Consider the following 12,301-nt stretch of genomic DNA (forward strand, 5'->3'; position numbering starts at 1 on the left):
ACTATTTTTAGGCCCTTGTTGACTTGGAAATGCGTATGATATACATTACACAAGTAGCTGCTACGCTAAGCAGGACAAAGGCAGGAGGGAACAATAAAGAGGGGATTTTTAATAGGAACAACAGCTAAGAGTGCCTTAGTAAAGTATTTAGCTAGGTAAGCAAACCTTGTGTGCACAAACTTTGTAAATAACTGCCTTGTTTTGCTTAAAATTGTGATATAAAATGAGAACTGTGGTGCATTGATCCTCTTTTTTGTTGTCGCTAGCCCTTTGCTACCTAGCAAGCTAGCAGAGTAAAGTAGCTGCTATGCTAAGCAGGACGAGGGAAAGAGGGGATTTTTAATAGAAATTACAGCTAAGCCAGCTTTACTGAGGTAATTTGCTAGGTAAGCAAACTTTGTGTGCACAAACTTCGTAAATAACTGCTTTGTTTCGCTTAAAATTGTGATATAAAATGAGAACTGTGGCGCATTGTTCTTTTTTGTTGTCGCTAGCCCTTTGCTACCTAGCAAGCTAGCAGAGTAAAGGAAGAAAATCACATTAGCAGTTCTGCTTAACAGAAAGCATTACCATTAAATGTTATCATTTTTAAGCAAGAAAGATTTTAAAGTGTTATATTGCTCTGGGACAAGTACAGCTTTGGCCCCCATGTTTTTAGCTTCTAAAAAGAAGCTGGCTTCGTCTCAGACCACATACTACTATACTAAATAGTATGCAAAAACAGCACAGATATTAGCAGTACATTCATTAGTATGGCATGTATAGTGTAGTAGTATGTGGTTTGAGACGCAGCCGCTGTGTCAGATTGCAATGACTTCTGGGCAAGCCCTGCTGCTGAGGTCTACATTTACATTGGCTCAATCTCTCAGCCCTCCAAGGAGTCATTTAACCTCACTTGAGCTAATATTTTAACGGAACTGCCCGTAAAACGACCTCAGTGATTCGCCCGGTGGAAAATGTCGAGGCTAAGTCAACGAGGAGCTGTTAAAAGAGTGCGGAAACTGAGAATTCATCACACTGATTGGTTCCCTTCAAAAGCAAAGGAGTCGTCTGCAGTCAGCAAATGGACATGCTTACTGGGAAAGAGTTTCAGGTGCAAAGAGCAAATCAAATCAAAAAAAGGGGGAGTGGAAGTGGTGGAAATGATGATGGCTACCACCATTACTCTAAACCAACCAAAAATCAACAAATACAAAAAAGAAAAACAGCTCAGGTGGTTTCATTATTGCCATTAATTATTTATTTCTGATTGCTTATATCGATGCAGATCCATTTTTAATGTTTTACTTTCCAGTTGGCAGTACCTTAAGTCTCTGCTCGCCTAGTCCTAATGCAGCATCCTCCGCAAAGATTGGATCCCACATCGAGTCATACACGTCAATTTCCCTCTGTTTCATTCTGGCATACAGAGCATCGTCTCTCTGAACTACATTTCCCACCATCCACTGCAAGTACACAAAATCAGCACTGTTACTTGGGAAATGGAAGCTTTGCGACACTCAGAGAATGATAGACAGATAGAGAGAGAAAGAGTGAGCGAGGGAGAGTGAGAGACAGAGAGAGAGAGAGTGAGAGTGAGAAAGAGATAGAAGGGTTTTGGCACATCTAACTTATTCAAGCTCAATAAGATTATGAAGCGAGCGGCTTGACGCCCTGCCAGCCCTGAGCTGAGAGATGACTCGCCCTGTGAAACGGCAAGGTCACCACTTACTGCTACCCAAACTCTGTTCTGATCCGCCAGAGGAAAAATAAAAGCACACAATGTCCTTTGGAGGGTAAAAATCCATTAAACTGTGGTTGATCAGCAAACCTACGCCACTGGAAAAAAACATAAAGGTGAATTTCCAGAGTCATAGCAAAACCTAAAGCCCATTGATCCTGAAAGGGCGCGGGACAGAAGTCACAACACATAACCTCAAAATAACAAACCAGCTATTGCAGAGGAACAGCTGCGCTGGACCAAACCCTGACCAGGTGTTTTTTTTGTTTTTTCTGTTTTTTATTTTTCTGTTTTTTGACATGAGGGCATCCAGACGGACGCTACCTTGTTGGGGTCGGGCCGGAGTTTTTCGTTGTTGGCGGTAGCCGCCTTCTCCGCCGCTTTCTTCTGTCTCTGAGGGCCCCGGCCGAAGAAGATGTAGTTGACGAAGGCGTACTCGAGCAGGGCCAGGAAGACGAAGACGAAGCAGCCCATCAGGTACATATCTATGGCCTTCACGTAGGGGATCTTGGGAAGGGTCTCCCGCAAGTGGGTGTTAATGGTGGTCATGGTCAGCACAGTGGTGATACCTGCAGGTCAAGGGCAAGGTGGTATGTAGAGAATAAAAAATAGCATTAAACAGGACATCACAGGACATCAGGTTTTTCACAGTTTTTTGGAATGAAATAGTTTAATGTAGGACGCAAGCACTGTTAGCACATTCACTCCCTAGTCCATAGAAACTAAGCTGCAAAAACAGCCCACTTTGATTTCATTGTTTGTGTGACGCCCCAAAACTTGTTTAAACATATCCACCTATTCCGCTTTCAGCAGCCTAGCTCCGCCCATTCACGCTGAAGTTATAAGAAGTGTTTCAGCCTGGCCTGCTTTCTGAATGAGATACAATACAGCGAAACCCGTCACAAGAGAGCTTGTCTACCTATATCGGTCTTAAAGGCACAGTAACAAAAACAGCCTGTTTAATTTTAAGGGATAAAAAGAGGTTGGAAAACGGTCATATGAAATGAATTACAACTGTTTTTGCATCCTTAAAACCACACAGACATCAAAAGGGGACAACATTTAAATGTAGGATATGGCCCCCTTAATGACGCCACTCACACTTCACTTTATTACCCTGCAAAAAATGGTATGTTTTCAAGTGAAATGATCTTAAATCCAGGCGATATATCTAATATTTCGCATTTTGAGATGGCTGTGCTCTTATTATAAGATTATCTAATTTATTTCTAGACACTGTTTTCTTGTTTTGTCAAGTAAAATTATTTAACTGCTGGCCTCAGGCACTTTTCTTAAAACAAGCTAAATTTTCTGCCAGTACTGTTAGATAATTTTACTTAATAAAATTGCTTAAAACAAGTAAAAATGTCTAGACATAAGGTAAATAATCTTAGGCTTACAACAATCTCGATAGGAGAAATATTAGGTTTATTGACTAAGATACCATTCTAAAAACACCTACTTTGTACTTGCACTCCCTGGCCACTTTTTTGGAAACACCTACTACATACAGTCAAATGCAAAAGTTTGTGTTGATTTTCTAACTGAAATTAAGTTACACATCCACTACAGAGAACGCACTTCTGCACTTTTTAATGCACAATTACTGTTTATTTACTGAATTTAACATATAGGAAAGAAACAAAACATAAAATGTGGCCTGTGCAAAAGTTATGGGACATTTTATATTTTATGTTATGGTCCAATAAAATAAATTCAGCAAATAAATAGAAATTGTGCTCTAAAATTAACAGAAAAATGCCATAATTAATTGTATTCCTGTAGTTATTCAATTCAAAATCAGCACAACATGTCATTTGGGGTGTTTAAACTTTTGCATATGACTGTAGGTCCATTGTATAAGGTTATAGACTCTCGCCCATCAGCCATGCGCAATTAACCTATCCGTGCCCCACGCTTTGCTTTTTTGTGGCAACTGTTGCCAAGCTGGACAAGCTTTACAGGATTCTGAATCCCATTCAACCTAATGAGAAGGTGTAGCCCACAGCTCACTCTGGGTCAGAACGCCTATATTTACAGTGTATTACTCACTTTTAAATGTTTTGTATCCTGTATGTTGTGAAAGGTTATACTAATTGGGTCCAGTGCTATTGACATATAACCTTATCCTGCATAACCGCTACAGCAGGGACCCGCGATTGAATCACATGTTTGTATATAACTTATCATTTTTATCATTTATTCGCTGGGATCTAAAGGTTTCTGCCTCTACTTGTGTGTGTCTGTTGTTGTCTCAGAGCAGCTTCACTTTATCAATATGTCTCAAGGCTGAATTAGGTTTTGTAAAGTTTGTTGAACCTAGCAACAGTATCTAAGAAACAACGATTGATAGGTCAGTTTGACAGCCAGCCTGTGCCCCATTCATCATTGGTCAGGAAAGCTGTTGTCCAGATGTTATTTGGAAGGTGAATCATTCTCAGCACAGCAGTGACACTGACACGATAGAGTGTGTAACGTCGGTACGAGTGTATCAGACACAACTGTGTTTCAGGGGTTTTTACACATGTCAGTACTGACCATGGATAAAGGTGGATAAAAAATACTGTACAGCAACAGATAAGCCACAATTTCTAACTCTACACCAGCGAGATGGAGCTACAAGGTAAGAGTTTCCAAAAAGGTGGCCAGCGAGTATACAGCTAAGTATGTGGACAATGCTATAGTACAGCGGCAGGGACAGCAGTGTAATACTGCACTCTAGACAGCAGAACAGTACAGTGCAGCACAAGAATCACCATGTAAATAGCAATATAGCACAGAAGCAATAGCAACAGAGTACAGGAACTCAAGAAATAATACAGAGTAATGCTAAGAATGAGTGTTGTATTAAAACTTATGAAGAAAAGTTTAATTTTCCCATTTTTAGTGTTTACACCCTTCATAAACCTGCAGCTGCCATTGTGGTGGCACCTAATGATGACTGGCCCATTTACAATGACTTGGTATGAAATCTTGTTCAATAAGGTTATGGATGTTCAATAAGGTTAAGGATGATCAATAAGGTTATGGATGTTCAGTAAGGTTAAGGATATCCTGAATGGTGCTACTCATTGACCCCGTCGCCCAGGACATCATGAGTTTACTCATGATCGTGACTCCTGGATCATGAGTCTAAAACAGCATGACTGTCCTCACTCTCTCTGGGTGAGTAGAGTGGCTCTTCCTTTCCTAACATCACTCAGCACAATGCTAACCACCACAGTGTCTGTTAGCTAATTCTTAGCAGTTAGCGTTCTCCTCCAAAAGCTGTGAGCCGTCCAACGATGTTGTGTTACTGGCAGTTTGGAAAAATGTGGTGGTTTCATGAGTCTCTGAGTAAACACATGCCAGCTCTAACCCTCCTAGCTTGTTAGTATAGTGTGATAGGTGGAGACCCAGGCAGAATCTCAAATGGGTCCCTAGGCTACGTTCACATTACAAGCCTCACTGATTTTTCACTTTTTTCCGATCTCTCTGACTTGATGGTTCACACTCGTTTAGGTAAGTGATTCAAAACTGTCATTAATGTGAACGAACCGGCGTCCTGAAATGACCCGCATGTGAACATCCTACTCAGCAATGAATCATGTCACTCGAATGAATCACGTGCATCATCAAACAGACTAACGAGCAGAACGAGCTTCGCTGTGAAGATCATTAACTCTGATCAGCTCTCAGCTTCATTATTAGAACGAGATGAAGGAGAAAAAGGTGAGATGAGCTGCTTTTCCACTGTTTACAGGCTTTAACTTCTGTTCGGCGCTGCTGCCATGGTAATGCTAAATGGTGGTGCACATGCAGGGGAAAAAAAGCACATGAATTCTGATCTGAGCGTCACATTAAGGTTGCAGGGCCATGGATCGGATACGTATCTGATCTAGGACCACATATGAAAGTGGCTCAGATCTGATCTGAAAAGATCAGATTTGTGTGTCCACAAAGCCTTGAAAACATCAGATCTGAGTCGCATTAGGGCAAAAAATCGGATTTGTGCCACTTCAACCTGGTAATGTGAATGTAGCCCTAGTCCCTACTTAATGCACTATATAGGTCTTAGAATAATGGCTCCTGGACCAAAACAGTGCATAATTTAACATATATAACTCCCATAGTGCACTATCAGTGCATATGATCATTTAATGTTACTCTAAAGCCTCTGAGATGACATCACCAAAAACCTGCTTGCCATTAAGTATTCTTAATATAACTTTCAGTCTTCAAAAAAAGGAAGCTATTTGAGATTTGGCCACTAATCCTGTAGGCCAGACTTCTGACTTTGTGGGAGAGTTTGGTGCATTCTGTCACAAACCAATGTGGCTACCATCAAAGAGAAAAAGGCATCGGAAAGCTTGAGGATAACTAGCTTAAAAGTTACTAAATGTTTCAAAGAAACCTCTTGGATAACTTTGAAAGATGTAAATCCATGAACTTTTTTGAGTCTAGCAACTATCTCGCTCTGAAAGGCTCGATCATGGGGAACAGAGCAGCCAACTGCTTGCAAAAGTCTGTCAGACTGATAAAAGTAATGTGTACACAAGGCTGTGCAGATAGCCAATCAAATTCCTGATAGTTGTGGCCAACTTAATGCAAAAGATATTAGGGGCAGAGTGTCTGAGGTTGAGACTAAAATGAGAAGGAAATTGGGTAAAAATGCAAAAGACAATGTTATTCTACTGTTATAAAGTCACCTTTTCAGGGATACGACAGTGACGTTAGTGTGGTGCTGTGGAAACAGCAGTAGAGTCCAGCACAATGGACCACAAAGGAGTACAGAAGTGAAGCAGTATAGAGCATCACCACTGTACTGTACTCAATCCAGTTCTGTGCGATTTTATATTCTAGAGAGTGACACGTTTTTATTACACAATATGAAATAACCTTGCTTTGCTTCATGTCACCATTTATCACCCTCACAGCACACAGAATGGATCCATAAATAAACAGTATGAAAACATAGCTGCCTAATGTAAACAGAGAAATGATGCTGCCAAAAGTCACTGTCCTCTCCCCTTCCGTCACAGCCAGGGCTGCAAAAGCACATCCTGTATTTCTCTCGTTTCCGGCCGTCCGGCGGTGTTCCTCACATGCCGGCTCACCTGCCTGACATAGCGCCATTGTTTTTGATGAGTGAGGCGTCTGTATGTACAATCTGTTTAAATTCATATGTACCTAAACAAACACGCTCAGTGTCGACTGCCTCTGATAGTGATCTAATTTACTACCATAGAGAGAGAGAGAAAGAGAGAGACAGAGAGAGAGAGAGAGAGAGAGAGAGAGAGAGAGAGAGAGGGAGAGAGAGAGACTGAATAAGCAGACAGAGAGGATGACGGAGATAGATAGCAAGACAGAGAGATGATTACAGAGAAGAGGAGAAAAAACTAAGAAACAACACAGAAAAAGAGAGAGATGGGACAGAAAGTGAGAAAGAGCAATGAATGAGAGAAAAAGACACTGAGAGACAAAAAAAGAACGAAAAAAGAACGAAAGAAAGAAAGGATGAAAAAGAGAGAAACTGGGAGATATAGATATAGAGAGAACTGAGAAAAAGGAGAAAATGAGAAAACAACTAAGAGCGGGAAAGAAAGAAAGAAAGAAAGAAAGAAAGAAAGAAAGAAAGAAAGAAATAGAAACAGACAAAAAGAGGAGCTAAGAAAAAGAAAGAAACAAAGAAGGAAGATAAACGCTGAAACAGAAAAACTCAGACAGAAAAAAGAGGAAAATGGGAGACAAAGAAAGAGATGAGAACTGAGAAAAAGGAAAGAATGAGAAAACAACTAAAAGCATGAAAGAAAGAATAAAAAGAAAAAGAAAGAAAGAAAAAAACTGAGACAAAGAAAAAAGAGCAAAGAAAAAGAAAGAAACAAACAAAGAAGGAAGATAGATGGTGGAAGAGAGAAACTCAGAGACAAAGAAAAAAGAGGAAGAAAGGAAGAAAGAAAGAAAGAAAGAAAGAAAGACAGAAAGAAAGAAAGAAAGAAAGAAAGAAAGAAAGAAACTGAGAAAGAAACAAAGAAAGGGATAGTAACTGAGAAAAAGGAGAGAATGAGAAAACAATTAAGAGCATGAAAGAAAGAAAAGAAAGAAAGAAAGAAAGAACAACAAAGAGGGGGAAAAAGGCAAAGATGAAAAGAAAGAAGAGAGAGGGCAAAAGAGAATGAGAAAAGAGAGAGCACGAAAGAGAGAGGATCAGAGACAAAGAAAAGGAGAGGAACGGAGAGAAAGAAAGGGAGAGAAAGAGAAAGAAAGAGCAGGGAAGAGAGAGAAAACCAATCAGAGAGAAGGAGGGAGAAGAGAGAGATGGGAGAAAAAGAGACTGACTGAGAGACCATGAACAAAAGAGAGAGAGAGAGAGAGAGAGAGAGAGACAGTGACTTTCTTAGGCTTCTAATAGAGCTATTGTATTTCACTCTAAACATCACGCGGAGGCTGTAGCATCTGTTCAGCTGTCACACGGCTCTCAGTGCAGACAGATTGATTGTGACAAGCAAACCCAAAACGCTAAAGCGCTCCCTCGCTCATCAGTCACCTATTCTATCTGCTGCCTTCCCTGCAGGACCACTGGCAGAGACAGGCACTTTTTCATAACGGCAGAACACGGCCCTATTAGCCAGAGAACACATCAGTAACGACCATCCGGCCCAGAGTTTGTCAGCGCAATCAGAGGCGGTAGATCAGAGGGGATCCGCCCGTGCGATCTTCCGTGGGGTTCAGAGAGGACGGCTTTTTCTCCCAGTGCCGTTCCCCCCATCTCAACAGGGCACCCTGACTGTTTGGCTGCTTTATTGGAGCCGGGCAATTTCTACACCCACGCCAGCCCAGGCACCATCTAATCTAGTTTGGGGAAAGGCTGGCTGCCACAAAGCCCTGATCACAGAGCGTCCTCATTTCTACTTCAGGCGTCCTGCTGAACTGGGTGGGACCTTACGCAAACGTTAGGCTTTTGCTGACCTCTTGGTGTCCAACCTGATCAAAAGCCTTCTCCCCAGAGTCATGCAGCCAATATCCAATCAGTCAGGAGCATCTGAAGCAGGGTCATAAAATAAACTGGGCATTAAACTGGGCTCAGAACGAAAACATCCCAATAGCCACCAAAATGCTAGAGAAATATAAACACAGAAGGGCAAAAAATTACATGGATCTTGATTAAAAAAAATCGAATCCAAGGGGTAAAAACATGCCCACTTCATTCATTCTTTCATCATCTGACCCGCTTATCCTCCTGTGTCACAGGGGGGAGCTGGAGCCTATCCCTGCGCTCATTAGCCACATTTACATGCAGCCTGATAATCCGTTCATGATAAACAATAATGGCTTAATCAGAATAGAATACGTCCATGTAAACACCTCAATTGGAATAGGCTAGTCTGATTGAGGCTATTCAGAATACAATTTCTATCTGATTAACCGAGGTGGGTAATCCTGTAAATAATCCGTTAAATAGTAGAATAATATCCGTGTAAACGCCTGTCTGATTACATTCCCAATCAGAAAGTTTAAGTACATTCTGATCGTGTGCGTCGCATCATAGTGAAAGTTTATTACATTCAACATGGCGGAGCAGAAACAGCTCTGCAGAGGAGACGAAGTTTACGCTCTAATCTTTAAAAGTCAGCGGTGGGACGGACGTCCAGCTTATGTGTCTCAGAACACGACGTCTTCCTCTCGGCCTTTAGTAAGTATGTTTTCCTGAGTCTGACATCATTTTAAAGTAACAAAAACACAAGCACTGCTCACTGCTGCTCGTCTCACTCTGACTGGACTCACGTGATGCTCGCTGTCATGGCAACGTTTACATTAAGTGGTTCTATACACATGTGCATAATTTTGTATCGGATTACTTGTAGTGTGAATGTAAACTGAGATTTTCCATCAGATTGTTGAGTAGAGTGAGAATATAAACACTTCAGTCTTAATCTATAATCGAAGTGTGATCAATCAGATTGGCAAAAAATCTTTGCATGTAAACACAGCCATTGGGTGGAAGGCAGGAAACACCCTGGACATCCTGGGGGGCAATTTAGGATTACCAATTGGCCTGACTGCACGTCCTTTGATTGTGGGAGGAAACCCACACAGACATGAGGAGAACATATAAACTCCACACAGAAAGGGCCGTGGTTGCCCGGCCGGGGAATCGAACCCAGGCTCTTCTCCCTGTGAGGCAACAGTGCTACCCACTGCCCCTGCCTTCTTAATTTCTACGTCTGTTGGAAACATGCTTACTCACCTCTTACAGCAGAACTGCAGTAGTATCTAAAGTGAGATTTTCTCATTTAAGGACTACAAAATCCCCTTCTGATGATGCATCTTGAAGGTGAAAGTGATTTTAAGTGCTTTGGTTTGTGCTGTTTGACTTTTTTCCACTAGCTGGCTGAATACCTCCTTCAATAAAGAAACAGGTTTGAAAAACTGAGGTAAGTGCTATATCACTACGGCTAGCTAGCACCACAGATGTGTTTAGTAACCTCTAGATCAGCGGCTAACATTCAGGATTTGGTGAGCGCTGTAGAGATTCTTTAATGATGCGTGAAGTATTTGCTTAATGCATGCTGGGTGTTGTAGTAAGAGAAGGACAAAAACACAAAAACAGTACAAACTGTGGATGCTGAACTACAGAATGTTACATAACATAACCTATAGTAAACGTAACATATTAAAGGTTAGTTATAGGCCTGAATGTCCCTTTAACATTACATCCAGAAGTATCAGAAGGGCTGGAAATAAACAATGCAGAAAAGCAGATCTCTAGAACAGGGCTGGACATTGGAGTTTCTCCACATAGCTCCACTGTTTTGGTGCAAACCTGTCACAAGCCTCGGGTAGCAGCGGCTCCTAAAACAATTTCTAGATTGTCTGAGTGCTAGCTTACGCCTGAAGCATTTTCCCTGCCCATATTAAATTTAAGATGGCTCAAGATGAAAAGCAAGGAAGGAAAATAAATCAATCTTTGTCACTTGAGTTTTGGTTTGGTGGTTGGATTGGTAAACGTTTTATGTATAGCCTCTTTATACATCTAGATCCTTGAGGTCATAAGTTCAAATAAAATCAAATATTGAGCTATACATAAATATATATATTTATATGTACACACACACACACACACACACACACACACACACACACACATATATATATATATATATATATATATATATATTTCTATAGTGCTTTTTACAACAAAGACGAACACAGGCAGGTTAAACATAGGCATTTGATCATACTTATATGATACTTGGAATATTTTCCTGAGGTAAGCCAGTGTTGGGTGTATTCAGGCTGTTAGAGTTCAGTATGAGTGGTCCTCAGTCCCAGTCCTAAGGGACCCCTGTGTTCTCCTTGCTCTAACACACCTGGCTCATCTTGGCAGCTAATTATCAAGCCCTTGAATCGACAAGTTGAATCAGGTGTGTTCAGGCAGGGAAATTACTAAACTGCACTGAAGTCCCCCAGGACTGAGTCTGAGCAGCTGTACTGTACAAGACCAGCCCCAATATGAAGCACATGCTGTGCAATACCAGCCTCAATCTAAGGCCTATGGCCTACAGAACCAACCCCAATTTGCGGCAGATATTCTGTAAAACCAGTCCCAGTATGGAGCCTATGGTCTATATAACCAGCCCCATCATGAAGCCTATGGTTAGCAGAACCAGCCCCAGTATGGAGCCTATGGTCTATAGAACCAGCCCCATCATGAAGCCCATGGTTAGCAAAACCAGTCCCAGTATGAAGCCCATGGTCTACAGAACCAGCCTTAATGTGAAGCCCATGGTCTACAGGACCAGTCCTAATACAAAGCCTGTCTACTGGACAAGCCCCAGTATGGAACCTATTTACAGAACCAGCCCCAGTGCAAAGCCTATGTTCTGCAGAACCAGCCCCAAAACAACATCTGTGGTTTACATGACCTACCCTGACATGAAGCCCACCATCTACAGGACCAACTCCAGTATGAAACCCAGGACAGGACCTGTCCTTATGTGAAGCCCATTGTCTACAGAATCAGTTCCAGTATGAAGCTTATGGTCTATAGAACCAGCCCCAATATGAAGTTCATGGTCTATAGAACCATTCCCAATATAAAGCCTACAGTCTATAGGACCAGCCCCAACATAGATCCTGGGGTCTACAGACTTAATATGAAGCTCATGGTCTACAGAACCAGCCTCGAAATGAAACCTATCACCTACAGGACCAGTCCTAATATGAAGTCCATTGTCAACAGAACCAGCCCAAATATCAAGCCAGTGGCCAGCAGAACCAATACGAAGCTCATGGTCCACAGAACCAGTCCCAGTATGAAGCCTGTCATCTGCAGAACCAGCCCAATTTGAAATTTATGGACAGAAATCCCACCTAAAGCCACACGGGCAGCAGAGGCGTCATAGTTGATCCAGAAGGAGACCCAGGACAGGATGGTGATCAGGATGGAAGGCATGTAGGTTTGCAAGATGAAGTAGCCGATGTTCCTCTTCAGTTTAAAGCTCAGGGACAAACGTGGGTATGAACCTGGTTGAGATAGAGAGAGAGAGAGAGAGAGAGAGGCCGGTGACATAGCACAAATGTACAAGATCAAAAAAACAA

The 12,301-nt window shown here is 41.7% G+C and overlaps 1 protein-coding gene across 2 annotated transcripts in view; it reads right to left on the reverse strand.

Annotated features, from left to right (window-relative positions):
* gabrb2a (gamma-aminobutyric acid type A receptor subunit beta2a) overlaps nucleotides 1-12,301 on the reverse strand; it is a 77,292-nt gene that overhangs the window by 4,142 nt on the left and 60,849 nt on the right. The window contains exons 7-9 of one of the 2 annotated variants that reach the window (XM_036576934.1): nucleotides 12,074-12,226; nucleotides 2,045-2,289; nucleotides 1,305-1,445 (exon numbers count right to left, since the gene is read on the reverse strand). In XM_036576934.1, coding sequence (XP_036432827.1) covers nucleotides 1,305-1,445; nucleotides 2,045-2,289; nucleotides 12,074-12,226 — 539 coding nt within the window. The remainder of the gene's footprint in view (nucleotides 1-1,304; nucleotides 1,446-2,044; nucleotides 2,290-12,073; nucleotides 12,227-12,301) is intronic. The other variant, XM_036576935.1, reaches the window with a different exon arrangement.

The sequence above is a fragment of the Colossoma macropomum genome, unplaced genomic scaffold (genome assembly GCF_904425465.1).
Source record: "Colossoma macropomum unplaced genomic scaffold, Colossoma_macropomum, whole genome shotgun sequence".
NCBI classification, from domain to species: Eukaryota; Metazoa; Chordata; class Actinopteri; order Characiformes; family Serrasalmidae; genus Colossoma; species Colossoma macropomum.